The sequence below is a fragment of the Castor canadensis genome, chromosome 4 (genome assembly GCF_047511655.1).
Source record: "Castor canadensis chromosome 4, mCasCan1.hap1v2, whole genome shotgun sequence".
NCBI lineage: Eukaryota > Metazoa > Chordata > Mammalia > Rodentia > Castoridae > Castor > Castor canadensis.
In genome coordinates, this window is record NC_133389.1 from 26,296,605 (window position 1) to 26,319,999 (window position 23,395).

Consider the following 23,395-nt stretch of genomic DNA (forward strand, 5'->3'; position numbering starts at 1 on the left):
TGAAGGTTTGATTGTGTGTACCTAACTTGATGTTACTTCCTACTGTCTTGCTTTTTCTTATCCTGTGGTTAGGTGCTGCCTGCCTTTTCATGGTTAAGTTGGGTGTCACTTTCTGTGTGCAGGATCCCTTGCAGAATCTTTTGTAATGGTGGCTTTGTGGTCACATATTGTTTTAGTTTCTGCTTATCATGGAAGACTTTTATTGCTCCATCTATTTTGAATGATAGCTTTGCTGGGTAGAGTATCCTGGGGTTGAAGTTATTTTCGTTCAGTGCCCGGAAGATCTCACCCCACGCTCTTCTTGCTTTTAATGTTTCTGTTGAGAAGTCTGCTGTGATTTTGATGGGTTTACCTTTGTATGTTACTTGTTTTTTCTCTCTTACAGCCTTCAATATTCTTTCCTTAGTTTCTGAACTTGTTGTTTTAATGATGATATGTCGTGGAGTAGTTCTATTTTGATCTGGTCTGTTTGGTGTCCTGGAGGCCTCTTGCATCTGTATGGGAATATCTTTCTCTAGATTTGGGAAATTTTCTGTTATTATTTTGTTGAATATATTACGCATTCCCTTCGCTTGCACCTCTTCTCCTTCTTCGATGCCCATGATTCTCAAGTTTGGTCTTTTGATGGAGTCAGTGAGTTCTTGCATTTTCTTTTCACAGGTCTTGAGTTGTTTAATTAATAGTTCTTCGGTTTTTCCTTTAATTACCATTTCATCTTCAAATTCTGAGATTCTGTCTTCTGTTTGTTCTATTCTGCTGGATTGACCTTCCGTTTTGTTTTGCAGTTCTGTTTCGTTCTTTTTTCTGAGGTTTTCCATATCCTGGCAGTTTTCTTCTTTATTGTTGTCTATTTTTGTCCTGAGTTCATTTATCCATTTATTCATTGTGTTCTCTCTTTCACTTTGGTGTTTATACAGTGCTTCTATGGTTTCCTTTATTTCTTCTTTTGCTTTTTCAAATTCTCTATTTTTATTGTCTTGGAATTTCTTGAGTGTCTCCTGTACATTTTGGTTGACCCTATCCAGTATCATCTCTATAAAATTCTCATTGAGTACTTGTAGTATGCCTTCTTTTAAATTATTCTTGTGGGCTTCATTGGGTCCTTTGGCATAGTTTATCTTCATTTTGTTGGAGTCTGGATCTGAGTTTCTGTTCTCTTCATTCCTCTCTGGTTCCTGTACTAATTTTTTGCTGTGGGGAAACTGGTTTCCCTGTTTTTTCTGTCTTCCCGTCATTGTCCTTGGTGTTGTTACTGTCCCTGTACTGTGTGCAATTAAGTATTTTCTAGCTTGTAATAATAACAATGGTAATATTTAGAATGGAAGGGTGAGCTGAGATGGAAAGCAAGAAGTTAAAGAAAAGAGGAAAACAAATATACAGACAAGAGGGAGAAAGCAGAACAAGGTATCAGACAAGAGAGTTTCAAAGGTATAAACAGGGAGTGTTAGTGTACTAATCGACAGTAAGCTGAACAGACATTAGAGAGACAGAGAGAGGATTGAAAATCAAAGATAAAAAAATAAAAAATAAGTAAATGAAAGTAATATCTATATATAAAAATGAATTAAAATAAAATGGAAAATAGAAAATTAAAAAAAAAAAACTTCCAAGTTTATATGCAATGCAGTTTCAGTCTTAATAATTTCGGTGTCTGTCTCAATCTCCAGTCCTGGAGTTGGTGCCTCAGATGTTGTTCTGTAGTTGTCTCATCAAAGGGGATGCATAAAGTAGAACAAAACTACACACTCTCACACACACACACACACACACACACACAAAAGCCCCACCAAGAGTCCCCAGTTCAAATGCAATACAGTTTCAGTAAGTTTTTCAGCTTGCAGTTGTAATTCGGTTGTTCTCTCATCAAAGGTAGGGAGAAAAAGAAAAAAAAGCATCTGGAGACAGTTCTGAGAGTGGTATCTGCAACTGTGGCTTGCCTGCTGTAGCTGGCGGCGTTATTTATGCAGATCTCTGGGGTGAACTTAGCACTCACCTGGTCCCACAGGCTTTGTTTGCTCAGAGTTCTCCTGTGCGGGAGCCTCTGCTACAGGCTTTCCCCTTTCCAAGCACTGGAAAAGGTGCCACTGCCCCCGTGTTGTTAGGCCTGCATGTTTATTTACAGTTCATGTGGGAGGTGGGTCTTCCCCCCTCTCCTCTGAAGTTTTCCTCCCACTGCCACTTTCAGAAGCTTTCCTGCTCCTGCTTACTGGGCAGTGCTGCTGCTCCTGCCGGCCGCCATGTTTGTTTACAGTTCACGTGGGAAGTGGGTCTTCCCTCCTCTCCTGTGGAGTTTTTCTCCGTCCGCCACTCTCACAAGCTTCCCCGCTCCTGGTTGCTGAGCGCACGCCCCCACTCCTGCCAGAGCCTCTCCAGGCCGCCTGGCTTGTTTATTTACAGTCCGGGGAAGGATTCCCTTCCCCCAATCTTCAGCGCTCAGGGCACCCTGCCCTCTTTCCAGGGTGTCTTAACTGTTCTTATTGCTTATTACTCAGTTTCTCTTTTTTTTTTTTTTTCCGGGTGGAGGTCAGTCTGTCCAGGGGGCTATGCTGCTCTGGCCCAGGCTTGTCTGTGGGGCTACTGCAGTACCATGAAGCTCACCTGGTCCAGGCTTGGGTCTTCCCAAGCCGTATGGGCGCCGGCCACTGGCAGCCCCGGGGGCCCTCCTCGTTTCTCCGTTTAACGTGAAGTGGAGATTCTCTGCACCGGCTGGAGATGTGGAGGGGTCAAAGTTATGCCTTTTCTCGGTGATTATGCCTGCAAGGTGTGTCTCCAGCGTCTCTCCAAGATTTCACTATAGGAGGGTCGCTTTCTGCTTCCTACCTCTAGCCGCCATCTTGGAATTGGAAACATATTTTTCATGCCTTTTTCCTTCATAAAGACACACAACTGCCCACCCTCCCCTCCCCTCTGCCAGTTCTCTCTCTCTTCTCTGATCCCAAACTAGCCTGACTTGGTCATGTGGCAATGCCATACTCTCAGCTGGCAAACTAATCTCAGATGGCTTGGGTCAATACCAGCATGGAGACTCTGTGCCACTGGGAGATTCCTGTAGATGAATGTTTAGGGGTGTCCCATCTTTTGTAATTTCGAATCACACTGCTGTGAATGAAGTCCCACATTTATCTATATACATTTCTGAGTGTATCAGGGAAGGAAACTCCTAAAGTGACACTTCAGTTCCTGACAGTCACTGTCAAGCACCCAGGAATGTCCCAGTCCACATATCTAGTTAACTTCAGAAGAGAGGGAAATGATTGACAGCTTTGGACTCAGTTATGAGAAAACAAACTTAACCCCACTGTGTTTCTTCAATTTTTTGTGTAGGTTTCAAGTCACACTTTAATATCAGAATATTTGTTGACACTTCTGAAGGGATTAAAAGACACAAAATGTCACAAGGCATGCTGTTACAACATGGCCATCACAATGTCTCATGGTGTCTGTAAAAGTTCCTAGGCTAGCATGCCCACTGTTTGACAACCAGGATGTGGCAAAGAGTGTTTGATCACTCCGGCCACACTCCCAGCCTGAAACGTTCTAGTAAGTGCATTGCCTCATTTCTTGCCTCCCAATCAAAGCAAGTGGCATCTTGTTTGTAAAGTGTGTACCCAGGGCTTTGTGTGTCACTCAGTAGTGGCACACTTGCCTAGCATGCACAAGGTCCTGGGTTTACTCCTCAGAACTACAAAAAGAAAAAAAAAGTAACTTCAGTGGCAACAAAATAAGTTTTACATTGAAATCAAAATTCAAAATTTGATGGTGACATGGTGACAGGTCATGGTGCTGCCTTAGTGTGCCATGGGACTCTGATTAAGAACCCCTGACCCAAAGCTAAGCAGATCTCCCAGGAAGTCCATGAAGCTCACAATTTTAGTGGCTGAAAGTCCAAAATCAGGCAGCTCCCTCTGTTTCAATACCAGCTGTTTGGCCTCTGGTGAGACTGTGTCACAACATGGTAGAGAAGCAGAAAGGGAACTGGTTGTGCCCACTCTGATGTTCTCTCCCCAAGAACATCATTAATCCCTTCCAAGGCTGATGCTCCCATGGGCTAATTACCTTCCACCAGGCCTCAGTACCCAAAAGATCTGCCACCTCATTGCCACCACATTGGGGATCACATTTGCAGCACACGAATCTTTGTGGGACACACCAAAACCTCATCGCAAATCACAGGACTGGCCAACAAAATGTTTGGAGTTACCAAGTGTTTACAGGCAAGGGGCAGGAGGCCATAGGACAAGGGTGGGGGCAATGCCGCCCAAGGAACGCTCAGTCTGGGGAGAATGGGAAGTCATGACTAGGCAAATACATGAAAGCAATACTGTACTCAGAAGTGTTAACAGCCAGATGAGGCAGGTGCTCTGATGGAGAAGCTCCTATATTAACACACTTTCTAAAAGTCCTTTCCTTTGATTTTAACTAATCTAACATGTTTTGGGATAAAAAAGCTGCACATACCCATGAATATTCCTGTCCACTGTTTATGGTTCAAGCTGAGCATGCCCAGAAGTGTTCCTGTCTGCCATTTTAAGCATTCAAACATGTGCTCCATAACCTTGAGCAAAGCATCCCCAGGAATGTGTCAGCCATCTTTCCTTCTTGAACTATGACCTTCTACTGAACATGCTCTGTAATGTACATCAGAAACAGCCTATTCAGGAATGTATCCACCCCCAAAGTGTTTTCCTATATGAATATGTATAGGCTCCCTGAATAAATTCCCCATGCTTCTTTTGTTGGAGGAAGGCACCGGTGATCTCCTTTTCTGCTACAGACAAAAAAGTTTCTTCATTCGTTTATCTCCTGCCTGTGCTTATTGGCTTTGCTCTAACAAAGAGGAGACTCCATTGTGCTTGGTTACAGGAGCCCAGGTATTGAATGAAAATCTGAATGTCTGAAGACTTTGTTAATGCATTTTCCCTGTAGGGGTGTTCATATGTTAATAATGGACACCTAGAAATACAAAAAGAATGCCTCCTTTCCCCAGGACTACCAGAATACAGGTCAGGGTATTTCTTCCTAAGCTCCAAGGCAGTGGTAAATGGGTGTTGTGCAAAGCTGGAGGCTTACGTGCTAATTTGAATTATGCAAAGTTTGAATATGCAAGGTATTTTCTGCACTATGACAGGAGGGCAATGTGACTGGCACATTGCCAGTGGTTGGCTCTCGTTCAATCAGTAAAACTGGAAAGAGCAGAGGACTTCCTTCAGCTTTACTATTCTCTGTGGACTTGTCTTTTTTCAGCTGCTGCGGGATACCCAAGAACAGGGAACCAGGACACCAAGGCTTTTCGGGAAGCAATATTTATTAGCGTGGTGGCAGCAACTCAGCAGATTCACATCCAAAGGCTGAGCCCTGAGAACAAAGGGGCCATGACTTATATAGCATTCTAAGCAGGTTACAGAAGCAAGAAATAAAGTTTAATCCATATATAGTTACTTACTATTTCATTGGCTAGCTTTTCCTCGGTGCTAAGTGATTTTCTTCATGTTCAGATTCTTTATGTTTTATCTCCCTGCTGTGCCATCCCCTCCCCATGCTGCATTATCAGAGCACAGACTTGCTTGCTTCTTTTCTGGCCCTCCTTCCTGCTACATTATTTCCCCTTTGATGCTCAGACCCACCTAGGGCCAAAGAGCATCATCCTGATTTAGGGATGATTTGTATTTTTATAGCATCATTGTATGGGCGGCTGTGTTTCTCTTTATAGTGGCCTCTATAATGGTCTTGATGGACCACAATACCAAGGGAACCAGGCAGGGTAACATCAAACATGCTCCCAAGACAAGACCCATCACTCCACTTTTTATTACAAATGTAGTCTGCATTGCTTCCCTTACTCTGGAGCTTCAAGTATCGCTCCCTGGCAATCTCACAAACCTGGGGAGTATATGAGCCGATGTAACACCCGACCTGATGGTGGGTGCATGACACAAAGTATGGCTGTGCGGAGGCCCCAACAATGGCCCTCTTATAACGGGGGAACCTTGCAAGGGCCAACCCAAAATGTAAGAGTCCAAGTGTGTAGAGGACAGCAGGGGTGCATCCTATGTTCGAGCATCTGCCTTGCATAGACTAGTCAGTTTTCAGAGTGACTAGAGCAGGGCTGTTGTCCCATTGTTTGGGGTCCCCTGTTGTTTCCCAGGAAGGAGGTCCTGCTGAAGAAGGGCGCAGGCACTTCAGAGGGTGATCTTGCACAGTAAGGCTGGGTCAGGGATGCACTCCCACTTGGGAGATGCTGTCTTTATTCAGCTGTGGTGGATCCAGGGAGCAATTTCTGCTACTTTAACTTAGTGAGGATAGACAAAATAACAACAAAAGGGCCTCTCCAATGGGGTTTTAATGGTTGGAAATTTTATTCGTTTAACCCGACAGTATCTCCTGGTTTTTTGTTTGTTTGTTTGTTTTTTGCTGAGTAGACTTTCCATGGCAACAATATTAATATGTTTAAGGAAATACATTGCTTAAAAAAAGTTAAAACACCATATTTAAATATCAAAGGACATATCTAGAGCCACTAAAAATAGCCATTTTTCTCTATTTAAGTAGAAGATCCTGTCTAAAAAATATGAGGTTGTGTCTGGAAGGGCTTTAATGCCAGATAGCTATACATGTATAAGAACCATTTCCTCAATCCTCTCGGCCTTGGGTATTTTTGAGAGTTCTGGCATGAGTGACTCCATTTGAACCTTGATGGCAATCCCCCCTTTGTCTCCAAACTGTTTGTCTCTGAGCAGTCTTCTCTGAAGATCTTTCTCCCATCTAAGTACTAACCAGGCCTGACCCTGCTTAGCTTCCAAGACCAGATGAGATTGAACACATTTAGGTTGGTATGGCCGTAGACGGAAGATCTTTCTCAATTGGTTATTTTTTTTGTTTTTCTTATCATGAGGACTTGTTCTTTCCTGGATTTTTGGTTGGTTTTGGTCCTACGCTGAGGGGAAATAACAAGCAGATCAGGAGGAGTCAGTACCAACTAGACCCTTTTGGCCAATTTTGTGTGTGTGTGTGTGTGTGTGTGGTACTGGGGCTTGAACTCAAGGCCTACATCTTGGGTCACTCCACCAGCCCTTTTTTGTGAAGGTTTTTTTTGAGATAGGGTCTTGCAGAACTATTTGCCTGGGTTGGCTTCAAACCATGATCCTCCTGATCTCTGCCTCCTGAATAGCTAGGATCACAGGAATGAGCCACCAGCGCCTATCTCCTTTTGGCCAAATTAAAGCAACAAAGAGGCTTAGAAGGAGTGTCTTTTAGGCAGTGGGCTTCTAGACTAAGACAATACATACCAAAATCCAACAAAAGCAGACATCCAAAAAGCTAACTTGGTTGACACATAAGTACTTATTAGAGTCATTTTTTTATGGACTTGATGTATGCTCCAAAAGGATCAGAACTGTAATGACAAAAACTTAAAAGAGCCATGGTTAAAATTTTGATGGACAATTTAGCAACTAACAGAACAATATATCAGTACCATTAACTTTTTGTTACATGTTTATCTGAGTTTTGTATTTTAGAAGGCTTGATATGCTTGAAAAACATAAATATATTTAATATACAGGAACCAGCAACAGCTTCACAGCTCTATAGAGGTTATCTATACATATTAGTTTAGTTGTTGCTCTTGAAGTAAAACCTTAGATTTTCTTATCAGTTGGAGGGTAAGAACAGTGTCAGTGACCCCAAATAGCCCAGTCACAGACACATATAGGGTACCAACTAAATCAAAATCACCCAAGACAATAGTTGTTTAACCATAATTATGAGGTCATCTAGAAAATTTTACATAAACCAACTTTTACATGAACTTTTATTTAGTTATGACTCAGTTACCTCAATAGTCAAAACCCTGACAAAAATCACCAGAAAACACAGTTACACAGGTAAATTTTTATGGGGACTAAGTGTGGAGTTAGGAAACCTAATGGCCAAGAATCATGGTTCAGATGTTGACAAGGGATCACATCCCAGATTGTTGACATTAACATATGGTTTCAGTCACCCCTAGTCAAAGATGGTCCAAATACACTAAGTGGGAAATTCCAGAAATAAACAACTCATAAGTTTTAAATTGTACACTGCTCTGAATAGTGTAATGTTTTACCTATTTTTTTGGCAGCTCTCGGATTTGAACTCAGGGCCTCACACTTGCTATGCAAATGCGCTTACTGCTTGAGCCACTCCATCAGCCCCAAATAATGTAACGAAATCGCCTCCTTTCCTGTCCTGCCCCACCTGGGGTGTCAATCATCCTTTCGGTCAGGATATCCATGCATATATGCCACCATGTTAAAGCCTAAGGCTGAAAGAAAACGGATTGTCCCTATTTCTTTAGTGGTTAACTTTTTCCAGAAGCAGATTTGGAGAAGAAAATTTTTTTAGCAATACTAGGAACGGAACCTAGAGCTTCACACATGCTAGGTGACACTCTATCACCAAGCTACATCCCCAGTCCGATTGTGAAAATATGATTGATCTGTTTGTTTCCCTAAAATCAGTAGAATTACACTAAATTAGTTCACTGTACTGGGGTTTCAACTCAGGGCTGTGCTTGCCAGGCAGGCAACTCTACCACTACAGCCAGGCACCCAGTCTTTTCTGCTTTTTAGGTATTTTTTAAATACGGTCTCACACTTATGCCTGGGAAGGCCTGGACTGTGATCCTCCTATTTATGGTTCCTGCCTAGCTGGGTGAAGAGCCAGTACCACCATGCCCACCATTTTTATTGGTTGAAATGGGGTCTCCGGAAGCTTTTGCCTGGGCTGGCCTTCCAATCTCCGCCTTGGGAGTAGCTAGGATTACAGGAGTGAGCCACTGTGCCCAGCCCGAAATTAATTTTTGGTGTTATGCAATGAAGGGTTAATTCGATAGGGTTGAGGTGTTCAAGCTCTGCACGTTCCAAAGAAAGGAATGACCCTGGAGACTCTAGAGTGATGATCTGGATAACTGGAATCTTGCCTGAGAAGAATGTCTTTGTGTTCCTAAGGTCTAGGAGTATCCCATGATGTATATACTAACATGGTGATTTCGGGTGAACTTTTCCATCTGAGGCCCTGGGTCACACTGTATGGTCTTCTCTTGGAATGGTAGGAGTGTAAACTGTCTAACTGATCCCAGAGAACAGCCTGAGGCTATAGATGAGCTTTCCTGCTTGGCAACGTTTTACACAGGGAAGTAGCTTGTCTCCACTGAAGCTGAAGGAAGCTTGTGCCTGGTGTAATCTGGCTCTGCTCGGTGCACCTTTTTCCTTTGCTGATCATAATTTGTATCCTTTCCCTGAAATAAACCAAAACCATGAAAATAGCAGGTTTTCTGTGTTCTGTAAGTCCTGACAAATCCTCAAACCCAAAGGCAGTCTTGGGGATGCTCCCTCCCCAAATACAGAAAAGATCTTTACACTAACGTAGTGTTGAGTTTTAACAGCCTCACTTTCCAACTCCTTTAAGATCCTGAGAAAAGCTAATCTTTGAAAAATGAAAAGATGCATAAATGCACGTATATGGAGACACACAGTTTTAGCTTTCCCTCCGACTTCTATATGGCTCAGGTGGCACTCTTTAAAATTTTGACACTTCATTCCCATGAACCTTTCACATTATTTTTTATATTGTACTAAAATATTGTCTTTTTTGAGCTAGGGTATCACTATGTAGCCCAGGCTGGCCTTGAATTCACGATCCTTTTGCTTCCTGAGTGCTGGGATTACAGGCATGTACCAATATCCCCAGTAAAATATTGTCTCAATGTCTTGTTTACTGATTTTTTCTTGGCTCCCCTGTTACTCAGTACAATAGCTACACAGCCTGGCTTGCCTCTAACCCCACCCTGGCTGTGCTTATCTTTGAGAACAGGAAAACTGGGACCCTGAAGCTTCTCTTCATGTAACCAGTTAAAAGCAGCCAGCTCCAAAGTGGCCAATCAAATGACCTCTAACAGACCTCAAATTCTATTTTAATGCCACCTGCATGGTAAATGGCACGCTCCTCAGTGCTATGACCATTGACAACTGCTAAGATGAGAACTGGAAAAAACCATAAAAGTAGGGAAAAGAAGTGGTGCCTGAATCGTTGGGGAATCTACTCCTATGCCAGGAAGAGCCATGAATATTCCTCCCTCATTAACCTACTCTCCCCCTCATTTCTTTGCCCTACGTCCATGACTTCTCCTCTTCCAGGGGCTTGAGAAGCTGATTTGTGAGACTCCTGCTTCTTCCCCTTCCCTCACCCATCTCCACCCCTGCCACTGAATAAACTGTGCTGTTAGTGCTCAGTCTCAGTTCCACTGTTAGGCTTTGCAACACTGAATGGAAAAAGGCCCATTTTTGAGGCCTCTTAAAAGACCACTCCCTTCAATTTTGAATCTGAGGTGAACGGCTCACCCCAGATCTGCCAAGGGCAGGGTATCCAGGGAAGGGGCACCCACAAGTTCAAGTGCCCTGTGATGGGAATAAACTCAGCCATGTTCAAAGAACAGAAAGAAGGGTTTGAGGTTGGAAGCACACAGTAAGAAAGGAGAGGAAAAGAAAGAGTTGAGGCCAAGGAGTATAATTAGAAGACTTACTGAGGACTGGAGGTGTGGCTTAAATGGTGGTAGAGCACCTGCCTTGCAAGCTAAAACCCTGAGTTCAAACCCCAGTCCCACCAAAAACAACAACAAAAAACCTATTGAGGTTTTTTTGCAGGATCCAGTGGGAAGTGGCTGGACTTGTCCGGGGTGGTAGCCACAGAGATGGGAAAGGTGGCAGAACTGGCATATGCTTTGGGGATGGAGCTCTTAGGCCTTATTCATGGACAGGAACTGAGAACTGAGGGTGATGCCATACATCCATATGGGTAAGATTTGGGAAGAGCTGGGTGATGTGGCTTACACCTGTAATACTAGCTACTTGGGAGGCAGAAATCAGGAGGATAGCAGTTTGAGGGCAGCCAGGGGAAAAAGATTGTGAGACCCTATCTCAATCAATTAAAACTCTGGGTGTTGTGGCACACGCCTGTTAACCCAGTGATGTGGGAATTGTAAATAAGACTATGCTGTCCAGGTGGGCCAGGGCAGAAACTTCAGACACTATTGAAAAACAGCTGACAGTATGGCTCAAGTGATAGAGCACCTGCTTCACAATTGTGAGTTCAAACCCCAGTACTGAAAAAACAAGAATGACAAAAAAGAGAAAAGAAAAAAAAAATTGGGGGAACAACATGCATGTGAAGAGAAAATTAAGACTTTTGTTTTGGGCATAACTTTGGAGATAACCTTACACATACATGTATAAAAGTCATGCAGGTGTCTGAATGTGTAAGCTGAACCTCCAAAAGGTATATTATTTATCTGTAAATTTCTAGCACCTGTAGAGGGTGCTTGATAATATTTAGATTAATATGTATTTAAAAGAATTAGAACTAGAACAATACCAGGTTCGGGATGGAAGATGCTTTAGGTTTATTTATGACACTTAGGTCTTTTTGGTAGGTAGAAGTTGTTGCCTGAGAAGCTTGAGGTGGTGGCTATGGGTTTTGACGAAAGAAAACAGGTGCATGCTGTCATACGTCTTGACACCTGTTAAACAGCATTCATTGGCAAGTGAGCACAGAGAGCTGTACAGCTGGCTCTGTAAGCCTGGTAAAGCCCCAGACTCTAACTTTTTGGGACCTCAGAATCCATCTGTCAGCTGAAGTTTGTTCACTGCCACAGTTCAGAGGCAGGCCTGTGATTGTAATCAACATTATACAGAAATATCTACACAGCCCATCACACAGGAATCTGGTCTTAGGTACCTTCCCTAATGATTCAGGCTATGGGGGGCCTCTGAATTTTTGTTCAGACTTTTTCTGGCAAGGGTGGGGAATGTCTGCAGCCAATTTTTGAATCTTGATTACCTCTAAGTTCATCTGACAGGACCTACTTCTAACATCCCTCTTGCTATTTAATAAGTCAACAGTTTCACCAATAAAAACTCACTTGCCATTCGTTATTACTCATTATCCAAGACTTAACTGATTGAGACTAGAGCAGCAGAAGGATTTATAGTGGAAATATCTAGAATGTAGCCTTCTCCGACATGCCAGCTGGCCACCCTAGAATATGATTTTTTGATGGGATATTACCTGGACATGCCCAGAATTAAACATCAAACTAAACAAGGACTCTGAAATATTTTAAAGCAGATTGTAGACTTCGTAAATCTCGGGTCCCAAATAGACTAGAAATGTATACCCACATAGTGTGGGTGGCTTTGTGGAGAAGGTGGTTCAGCGAATAGGCCCTCAAACAGATTCTTGACCTTGGCTCTGCTTTAGGATCACCTGGAGAGTGTTTAAAGATCACTCTTCAAATTCCAGCACTTGGAAGGCAGAGATAGGAGGTCTGTGAAGTCAACACCAGCCTGGGCTACTTAGGGAGACACGCTTTAAAAAAAAAAAAAAACAACCAAAAAACAAAACTGAAAACCAAAAAAATCCATCAATTCCCAGACAATTAAACGGGAGCTTCAGGATGAGACATGGGTTCAGTTCTTGTTGTGTGTTTGTGGTGCTGGGGATCAGATCCAGGGTCTCACATATGTTGGGCAACTGCTCCACCCCTGAGCTATACCCCTAGCCCTTGAACTTTTAAAAAGTGATCCCCAGATGACTGCAATAGCCAAGACCATAACCCTGACCTTAAGGATTTGTAGAATTTGGAAACAGCATATTCCAGGCAGGTTTTGTTAATGTGCAAAGCTATATATTTAATATAAGCCATGAGACTCATCCCCAGTTCAGCCTCTGGCTCTGATTTCCTTCTCTTGTCACTTCACCTCAAACCAGTTAAACTTGGACCCCACAGTAAGATCTTGGTTTAATGGTTCCAACTTGATTTATTAGTAGGTTATAAGGGGTGACAGATAAAGTTTGTGGGTAAAGCGAACTAGGAGAGATTGTGAATAAAAGTCTGTGCTACTCATGCAGGTCTCATGAGCCCCTACTGTTCCCTTGTTCTTCCTAGAAATGTCCAAGCCAAAAGCAGCAAAGCCATCAACGAGTCAGGTGATTTGGGGCAATTTCTGCCTCTTCTTGAGCCTCAGTGTTTTCATTTGTAAAACAAGAGGATTGAGCAGGGTATGGTGACATATGCCTGTAACCCCAACCCTCGGGAAGAAGGCCAGTCCGGGATACATAGTGAGACCCTCTCAGAGGAGGAGAGAGAGAGAGAGTTCTTCCAGTTACATATTTCAAACATCAGGGAATTATGGAAAATTGAAAATGAAAGTTAAAGTAAAATTAAAACTAGCTATTGAGAAAAGTGACCAGAAGAGGGTGTAAGATGATGCTGATACAATACACTGTGGCCTTTGCATTCCTCTGGGAAGGAGTCTTGAGGCTACTTACAAGTGAGCAAGTGACAGGGAAGGGACCGTTTGTTTGAGGACTTTGAGGGGATGTGTAGACTGTGTGCACACTGGCTGTGACATTTGCCTCTCCTCGGATCCATGGCACCTCCTTTTTCTCTTCCCTTTCTTCACCCACGCCACAAAAGGACTGAGGGGCTCATCACAGTTACTGATAATAGAACTCTTGGGCCCAGTGAATAAGCACCTTTTATGAGCAAAGATTTTGGAGGTTCTGGTAAAGTGTAAGGTGTACCCTTTTCCCTCTGTCTTCCCCCAAGTACAGACTCCAGCTTCACCCCACTTTGTTGTAGAGTGAGGATGCCTGGTGGGAGCAGAGCTGCCTATTCCATTTAAAATTAAATGAAACTTTACTGACTGCCCACCCTCAAGGGAACAAAGGAATTAAAGTTCCCTGAGTTGTGAGGGATTGATATAAGACCTGCCTAGAGAGCAGGCTTTTCTTCCCTTGAGGTTGTCAACCCAACAGTGACAATAGCTCTAAGCTCTATCATAGCCAGGTGTACCACCAGGCCACAGTCGCTGATGCCTCGTGGTGTATGGCTCAACTTTCCACCCAGCAAAACAGGGATGCTGAAGAGATCCTCCCAAGGTGACAAGCTCCCTTCTTCCTGTGATGCCTTCTCCTGCCTTAAACAGTGTTTCTTATTCCAACATTGTGCTATCCCTCAGTGTTTTCTACTATCCATCACCCTGAATATTCCTTTCGTGGTCTGACCTGGCCTCTATTATATAGAATCTGATCTCTTTCACATGACAGATTTTCTAGTATTTGAAAAGTTGTCATGTTCCTGTCTTCCTTGCTGGGGACCCAAGCTCTCACCACTACTCAGTCCCCAGAGTCTTGTCTTTCTCAAGTCAGACTTCCCCAACTATCTTCAACCATCCTCATGTTGGTACCTCCACGTCCTCCACCCCTGCCTCATGTGGAAGCCCAGAGCCTGCTCAGGGTCAGGGTATCTGCCATACAAATTGTAATAAAGATCACTGCTTTAACCCTCACAGGCCAAGTGTGAACTTAGAACAGGAAAAAAGAAGTGAACGGCATGCATGGCCCCAAGGAAGATCTGAGATGACCACAGAATAAACTGGCATTCTGAGTGGTCAAGATTATCAACACCTTTTAAAACCCTGAATTCCTAACAAATCCTAAACCAGGATTGTGGAAGTGGCTATCACACTCTGGGCTTCACACTTTCTTGCTCTCATATGCCCAAAAGGAAGTTTGAAAACCCATGTATGCCCCACTACATTTTTAAGTTAATAACTAGATACTTAAAAATAAGTTCAGCCAGGCTCCAGTGACTCATGCCTATAGTCCCAGCTACTCAGGAGGCAGAGATCAGGAGGACTGTGCTTTGAAGCCAGCATGGGCAAGTAGTTCATGAGACCCTATCTCGAAAATATCCATCACAAAAAAGGGCTGGTGGAGTGGCTCAAGGCAAAGGCTCTGAGTTCAAACTCCAGAACTGCAAAAATAAATAAGCTTCAATAGTAGGAAAAGATGTAATTTCTGGCATATAGTCACTTGAACATAAATCTATCATTAATACTGCTTTAAATGAACCCAGGGAACTCCATCTTCGATAGCAATGACATATTCCCACTGCCCATTTAAAAAATACACAGTTCTTTAAGTCATTCATTGTTTTCTCCTTGAGTCTGAAATTCCATTTTACTTCCTCCTCTGAATCTTATTCTCTCCTTTTGTACTTGAAACCAACTTGATAGTCCTTTTTAATTCTTATCTATAATAAAAATGTATATAAATAAATACATTTTCAAATTTTCCAGTCGCCTAAGTATTAGCATTAACTGTCATCATAAGTGTTATTATTGCATAACTTCAAAATCTACTCCTAGTTTGTCACAGATATAAGTGCTAAGAAATCTTGTTTACATAAATAAACAGAGGGAGAGGGGAATTCTGTTAGAACAGGGCCCTTCAATGCTTTTAATTCCTTCTGAGTTGCCAAAAATCATAGTGATCCATCAAAAGATTATTTTTAATACCCAGTCAACTGACCACTGGATTAGATCTTCCTTCAATTTTGCTGATAGCATAGAACTAGAAGCCACCTGACCTGCAAAAGAATGTGTGGCCCTTCCTTCTGTCACTAGTTTTCTCACATCAAATTGCTAACTGCTCCTTTGTTTGGTGTCCTGGAGGCTTTGAATCCCCAGGCAAAGGGGATCCTCTTGTTCAGTGAGCATGAAGACCTGAAAATGAGCCTCCCTTCATTGCAGGCCTGATTTTTGTTGTTGTTGTTTTGTAAATCAGGTCAGGAAGGAATATATGTGGAGAGGATCTGGAAATTGATTCTGTTATGAGACCATAACCCTCAGTTTGAAGATGGCTGCTTTAAGAGGAAGGAGCATTCCATGCCAACTTCCCATGATGAGGAGAGAAATTGCTAGGATAAAGTTCTTATCAATAAGTCATCCATCACAGAACATCTTTTGTATGTGATTTTAGTAGTCATTAATTGCTGTGTAACAAATTACCCTAAAACTTAGTGGTTTAAAACAGCACACATTTATCATCTCATTGTGTCTGTGGGCTATAGAATTTATTATCTCAAATTTTAAAAATTTAGACATAGCTTGCCATATTCTGTGCTTCAGGGCATAACACATGGTTTTAATCAAAGTGCCAGCTGGGGCTGGGGTCTTATCTGAAGGCTCAGCTAGTGATAAATCTGCTTCCAACATCACTCTCTCACATAGTTGCTGGAAAATTCAGTTGCTTAGGGGCTGTTGTACTGAGACCAGCCTTACCTCCTTGCCATATGGTGCTCCCCATACAGACTCTTCATCAGAGCAAGCATATGAAAAGACAGTTTCAGCAAGACAAAAGTTGGTCTTTTATAACCTTATCGTGGAAGTGACATCCCATCAGTTTGCTGTATTTATTGTTAGAAGCAAATCACTAGGTCCGACCCACTAACATAGGGAAGAGATTAAACAGGGTAGAACCAGGAGGTCAGGGTCATTGCCAACTGATTTTGAAGCAGCCTACCAGAGTGATTCAGTGACCACGTGTTAAGGAAAACAACACCAATTATTACGCCCATTTCTTGGTTTGGGGTTACAATTTCAGCCATGTTTCTGTTTCTTGGTTACAATCTTTAAGACTCAACACTCAAAGCTGTAAGCGAGACATAATGAATGGCAAGTTAGCTTAGGGTTGTAATGATGTCATGGACCTGTGAAGATGAGAGGACTTCCAGGAGTTCAGGAACAGTACCAGCTTCCTCTGCGGATAGCGAGGTATTCAATTCCTGTGGTGTCCAGTCAGAGGATGGGTTGTCAAACATTTGGGAGTCTAAACATTTTTTTTTTCCTGTGCTGTGTGTGACCAAATCCCTGAGAAAACCAGTTTAAAGAGGAAAGGTTTATTTTGGCTCATGGTCTCAGAGGTTTCAGTCATGGTCCCTGGCTCATTGTTGCTGGGTCTATGGTGACAGAGTACATCATGGTAGAAGGGTGTAGTGGAGCTAAGCCCCTTGCCTCGTGGTGGCCAGGAAGCAGAGATAGGAAAAGGAAGAGGCCAGGGCCCAGAGATCCTCTTCAAAAACATGCCCCCAGTAATCTACTTTCTCCAACTAGGTCACATCTCTTACCACCTCCCAATAATGCCATTAAATTATGAATCCATCAATTAATCTATTGATGAAATTGCCACCCTCACGATCTAATCACCTCTCAATGATTGGATCCACCAGTTGGGTACAAATTTTAACACAGGAGCCTTTTGAGGGGCACTTCCTATCCAACCCATAACACTGGGGGTGAAACTCAGGGCCTTCAGCATTCTAGGCAAGTGTTCTACCATTGAGCTGTACCTCAGTCCAGGGTGAGCATTCATTATTGGGCTAGATAGCTTCCATTCAAAAAACTATGATGATGAATCAGTGAGTCCATGTCCAGGTTTCAGTTTAGGGACAAATCCATTTTCTCCCTATCTTCCCATTCTGACAAAGTTGTTTCCTCTTACTTTTAGAGAGTTTGTATTTCAACCTTGTGGCTTTTCATTAAGACCCAGAATTCACTCATTTATCCTAGTGATGGGGCAGACCTCAGGACAAATCCAGACATAATTCAAGTTTTCTGAAAGAGGCAGATTTGGAGAACAAGAGAAAGAAGTCTAATTGATTATATTATTGTTCAAAATTTTTGTTGTGCTATTCTGGGTTGCTTCTGTACCCAGTAGCATGACCACCCTGATGGATTCATAAATAATCCTGTGACTTGTTTTGGCTAGTGAGTTGTGAATGGGTTTGCAAGCAGAAGTCTTAAGAGCTGTAGTGGAGTTTGCTATAGCCCTCTGCCAAAACACTGGCAACCTTGCAAATAGGTGCCCAGAGGAAAGACGTGGAGCAAGCCTATGTCTAACCCATGACAGATGTGTAATGTGAGCAAGAAACACAGTTTTGATTTAAGGCACTCAGACCTGGGGATAGTTTGTTACTGCAGCGTAATGTAGCCAATCCTGATTAATGTAGACTCTGACCTAAAAGTGCTTAAGAGGCAGGTCTTCTCATGTGCAGGACATACAGTTGTGCACAAAGGTGTGAGCACAGCATAGTAGAGCCCCAGGGGTAGAAGCCAGTCCCAGTCCACGTAGAAGGACAAGTAGGAAGGAAGAAACTCAGCCAGGAGCTCAGCAGCAGAGACCTGGAAACTATGCTCCTCTCATCACTCCTCTTGCTTCTACCTCCTGCTATCTATCTCCATGCATCCATCCTTTAGTCAGGACAGGGACAGCAGGTCCTAGTCAGGTTTTGTGTAATTTTTTTTATGAACGTGTATGTAGTTTAAATAGAGAAAGGGAGATGACAAAAATCTGTTTGATAGGGTGAAAAATATAAGAAAATAAATTTGTTACCAAACATTGATTTATAGTTTACAAAACAGTTTCACATATGTGCCAGCCAGTAAGTCTCCGTAGTTGAATCCTCTCTCCTGTCTTTGCTTAAGCTAATTTTTCTGCTTGGCAACCTTTTTTTTTTTTCCCCCTCTCTCTTCTTTTTTTAGTAATTAATGAGCAGTACTTCCTTTAGATCTGGCTCAAAGCTTACTTCAATTCACCCACTACTTATTGAAATCTACTTTGTTCTAAGAATGATACATATACAGGTCAGGTGTAGTCCCTCCTATTTGTGAGGAGGAGAAAGGGATATTAGCACACAGATAATACAGGGCACAGTAAAGGGAGCACTTTGAGAGGTACAAATGAATGCTCTGAGTGCTTCCTTATTTGTGTATGATGAAAACCCCATCTGCTAGGAGACATCTCAGCAGATGTCATTTTACTTCTATGAGCCATGAAGCATAGAGCAATGTTTCTATATCCAGGTGGCCCTCCCCAACCTGGGATACCCAGTAAGCATGCAGACGTATTGACCACCGAGCATCCCCTGAGGTCCCCTTAATCCTGATATACAATCAAAGTTCTTGAGTAATAAAAAAGCAAATGCTTAGACTCTCGGGACTAACTGAATACTAGGTCTTCGATTTAGGCTTTTCTCACCCACCCCTCATTAAGTCTTACTTTACCTGTCTGAAATAGGATTAATATTGTAAACCTTCTTTATAAGATTGTTCTGAGGCTCCAACAAAGTCACAGGAGTGAAATACTTGGCAAGTTTCCTGGAATGAAGTAAGTTTTCAAATGTCATTATTATTATTCAAAGGAGGGAATGACCATATCTGATTGTAGGATTAGAAATTCACAAAGCTTTAGCCAAGGATAGTATTCCCTTGAGGGATGTGATTCAGTTCAGCCAACATGAGCCAGGTGTAGTGGGAGTCAGACAGTTGAATTTGGAAGGTGGAGGGGTCAGAAGAAGAATGGGTTTGGGGTTGGTTGGAGAGTGAGTGGGATTGCTGCCTATCTACCAGGTGGAAAGGTTGGTCTAGAGTAAGATTAATATTAAATGTATGAGTTTGCTTCAAGCTGGAGAGATGAAATAGGGAAATAGGAAGGAAGAAGCAAGGCTAGAAAAGAATATTGAAAAAGTGCGATGAGAGACAGGAAAAACTAGAGGAGAAAAAAATAACATGGTAGAGAGAACCAGTTACCATCCCATGCTTCACAGAGAGAAAGCAATTCCAGTAGGATGGGGTCAAGTGGGAGCCAAACAGAAAGAGTTAAAGCAGCAACTCAACCTTGGTTGCCATTAGAGCCCACCTGAGAGCTCTTTAATATCTTTTTACCTGGGCTGGGTGTGGCGTTTCACATGTGTAATCCCTGAAACTTGGGAGGGTGAGATAGGAGGATTCTGAGTTTGAGGCCAGCCTAGGCTACACAGTGAGATTCTGTTTCAAAAAAAAATCTTTTTACTCAAACAAGTTAAATCAGAATTTCTCAGGGTGGGAGCTAGGTGTCTGTTTTTGCAAAAGTGATTAGGATGTGCAGAAAATATTGAGAACCAGTGAATTATGGATGGACTGGGTGAGAGTAAGTGCAGACAGCTGAATAAGTGAAGTGAACTTTCAAGTTCAGCAGAAAAAAACCAGGAGCCAGTAGAGCAAGAGTTGCTGGTAGAGACAGGATTGTTGGTGCTGGAGTGAGGTGGGATGGAGGTGACTTAGATGTACACCAAAGAGAGTGGAGAAACCTCTGGGAAGGGGTGCGGGCAAGTGCTGGCCCCACCGCCAGATTGAGTCAGTAGGTCTGCTGAAGCCTGTATAGGTTAGGCAAGGGCTCTCCCACTAAGCTATACTCCTAGTTCTAATTTGTAGTTCTAACAAGTTCCCAGGTGATGCTGACCGCTGGCAGGGGTTTAAGGGCACACTTTAATAAGCACTAAAATTCAACAAAAAGGGAACTATGCAGAAAGGTTTACTTTTTTCAGTTCAGGGCATCAAACCCAGGTCCTCACAAATGCTAGGCAAGCACTTTGCCTTTGAGCCAATCTCCAGCCCTGCAGAAAGAAAATATATATATATATATATGTATATTTAAAAAAATATACATTTTTTTCCTGGACAATTCAGGGCCTCATGCTTGCTAGGCAGGTGCTCTACCACTTGAGCCACTCTCCGCAGAAATATTTTGGAGGAGAGAAAAGTGTTTGAATCATATCCCTTCTGCTCTTGCCAGTGATGTGAACAGTTCCATTCAGAAACAATGCGAGTTGCCTGAGCTTTGGTGGATGCATTTGTCAGCCCTGGAAGTACCATTCTTTGGAAATTCAGAAGAGTTTAAAAATTCAGATACTCAGGCCCCATCCTTCACCAAGAAGTCAGAATTCCTGGGGGAGGATGCCCCTTCCTTGCAACCTGCAAAGCTCCCCATGTGATTCCCACTATTGAGGCGCCTCCATTAAGTACTGCACAGGTGAATTACGACGGAACTCTTCCATTACAGTGCGAGCTCTTAAATGGTATGCACCTTCTGGTGAGAACCAAGGCTCAGGGACAAATGACATCCCAGAAGCCAGGGCTGTGTCTCCTACAGCTCCCGCTCTCCCTTCCTAAACTTGTGCCAGTTCTTTTCGGTTTTTGGGCTTGACATGCTAGAAGTTGGAGAGGATCTGAAGTCGTTGGCGGCCAAGTGGCACGGGCAGAGAAAACACAAACAAATAGGGTAGGGAACGGCGGAAGGGCTGAGAGTGTGCATGCAGTACAGCCGAGGGAAAAATGCGAGACTTTCCGGAAAAGCAGTCATCCTTTGAAGGGAGTGGCCTGGAGTCTTCTTAGAAGTTGTGAGTGAAACTGGTAAATATTCTTCCGGAGAAGTCCACCTTTCTAATCAGAATTTCAGCGCAGGGAGTTCAGTGTGGTGGAGACGATCTTTGGTGTGTCTCTAGATCACCTTCATAACGAATTATGACACAACTGGATTTTAATCATGATAACATAGAGCTACATAAAATCGAGAGAAAAATGCATGGAGCCTTCCACTTCCAGCAGTGGATAGCTCTTTTTCTTTTTCCCCCTTTCCAGTTACTTTTCCTCTCTGCCCTCCTTTTCGTGGCCCCGTCGCGTTCTTGCCCAGCCTGGATGGGCGCAGTCTGGGTAGAGGATAGGGATGGAGCTGCAGGTGCAGACACCCGGCGCTCACCTGTGCCAGCGTGCGCCCGGCGTCCAGCAGGGGGCGACACGTGTCGGCTCCTGGGACGCCGCTCCTCGCCGGCCCCGCCCCCGGCCGGAGGACCCGGTGGCGGTGGGGGCGCGGGAGGGCTCAAAGGCGGCGGCGGCCGCGCGCAGTGACGCGCCGGTCGGTCCTCCCTCCCGCACCCTCACCTCCTCCCCATACCTGAGCGGGGAGCGGCGCCGCACCGCCTCCTCCCCCGCCCGATCGCAACTCCTGCCCCGCCGCAGCTACGCCGCCGCCTCCGCGGGACTAAAGGTCGTGCCGGCCGGGAGCGAGCGGGCTGGCTGCGGCACCGCCAGGAAGCCGGCTGGGCAGGTCTGGGTTAAAAGGGAAAAGAGAGAAACTCTCGGCTAGTCCAGGAAGATGGCGCCAGGAGGGCCGGCGGTGGACTGAGAGCCACCGGGGCAGCGTGGAGTTGGGGACCGGCAGCGCGCCCGGACCCTAGCGAGGACGGTCAGCGGGGGGCTGCGGCCCGGCTCGCGGGGTCATGTCGGTCAGCGAGCTCTACAGCCAGGTGAGTGCGGGCCGTGCGCTGTGGCCTCGGCGGGCACAGGTGAGAGGCGCTGGCTGAGTGGAGCCACCTTCTCCCACGGTTCCAAGAAGTGGAAGGCGATGGGGGACCCTCGCTGGCCTCCCCTTCGCGGCCACCCTCGGCCCCTAACTTCGGCGGCGGAGAAAGTTTGACTGTTCTCGCACTGACTGGCCTTCCCGCTCCCGGGACCCCGCAGCGCCAGGACTGTCGCCCCCCTCCCCTCCTTTTCCGCTCTCGGCCTTGGCTCCAGCTGAGTCCTCCGGACCCTGGGCACGTCTCTGTCACTAGGAGCCCGGGGCAGGGGTCAGCCCCCCACCCGTGACACCCGGCGTGTGGTCCCCTCCTCCCGCTGATGGACCCAGCTCCAAGTGCTCTGCAGTGCCTCTCAAGCTTCCTTTCCTCCCGCGCGTTGCAACCAGGGGCAACCTTGAACTTGGGGGTGGAGAGGGGTGAGGGCTGGTGGGATCCCTGGAGAGCCCAGCGAGGCGCAGCGTAACTTGCCGGGGCTTGGCAGTTTGAGGTGGGCACCAGGCGGGCTTCAGCTATTGCGGGGAGGGGGTTGGAGTGATGTTGAACCGGGGGTGGGGTGTGGACTTTTCAGGAAGGCGTTAAGGTCAGTGTGGGCGTGCGGGGCCGGGTGCTCAGAATTGGGAACAGGTGCGGCCCTGGCGGGGCGCCCGGGGATCCGCGGCTGGTGCTGTGGTTAAAGTTGGGGAGCAGCCGGCGCTTCCCCGGAATGTCCGCCACCGCGCGGCAGCTGCCCGTGCACTTCTCGCTTCATCCTGGTCCTGGAATGAGGTGAACGAGGAAGGACCTTTGATCACCTGCCCCCTGCTCCTTTAAAAGTAAGTTTTGTATATCCCTGTACCCGGTTTTCCTGTGCGTGTTTTCTGGTGGCTGGGACACGTCCCCCAGTGTTGTGCGTGCGCCTCCGAGCGAGGGTGTGCGTGTGCTGTGTACGCGCATCGCGTGGCTGAATTCGATTCCTGCTACTCCGGCCCTGGCCGAGGGATCTGGGGCGGGGTAGGACGAGCTACTTCCGCATCCTCACCTGGTGACGGCTTGCTGTCGTCCAGCGCACGGGGGAGCCCTTCAGCTCCTTGGGCTGGCGCCCTTCTTCTTTTGAGAAACTTAATTTTTGGTTTTTTTTTTGTTTTTTGTTTTTTGGATGGGGGACAGGGCGGATATGGTTTGCTCCACACGAAGTGGTAGTGGAGGGAGTCACCTGGTGTGTGTGTGGGGCTCAGCTGCTATAGATACTGCCTTTGGTCCCGCCAGGGACCCCCAAGGAACCCTTTACTGCTTTTATGGATGGCACCAGCCTCTTGGAGAGGAATGGGGACCATGCAAGCCAGGGCATGAGGTCTGGCAGCG

The 23,395-nt window shown here is 44.9% G+C and overlaps 1 protein-coding gene across 4 annotated transcripts in view; it reads left to right on the forward strand.

Moving 5' to 3' along the window:
* The first annotated feature begins 21,627 nt into the window (after window positions 1-21,627).
* Myo5b (myosin VB) overlaps window positions 21,628-23,395 on the forward strand; it is a 327,773-nt gene continuing 326,005 nt past the window's right edge. Inside the window, exon 1 of one of the 4 annotated variants that reach the window (XM_074069843.1) lies at window positions 21,628-22,003. In XM_074069843.1, the coding sequence (XP_073925944.1) occupies window positions 21,977-22,003 (27 nt within the window). In that variant the 5' untranslated portion in view covers window positions 21,628-21,976. The remainder of the gene's footprint in view (window positions 22,004-23,395) is intronic. The other 3 variants (XM_074069844.1, XM_074069845.1, XM_074069846.1) reach the window with 3 other exon arrangements.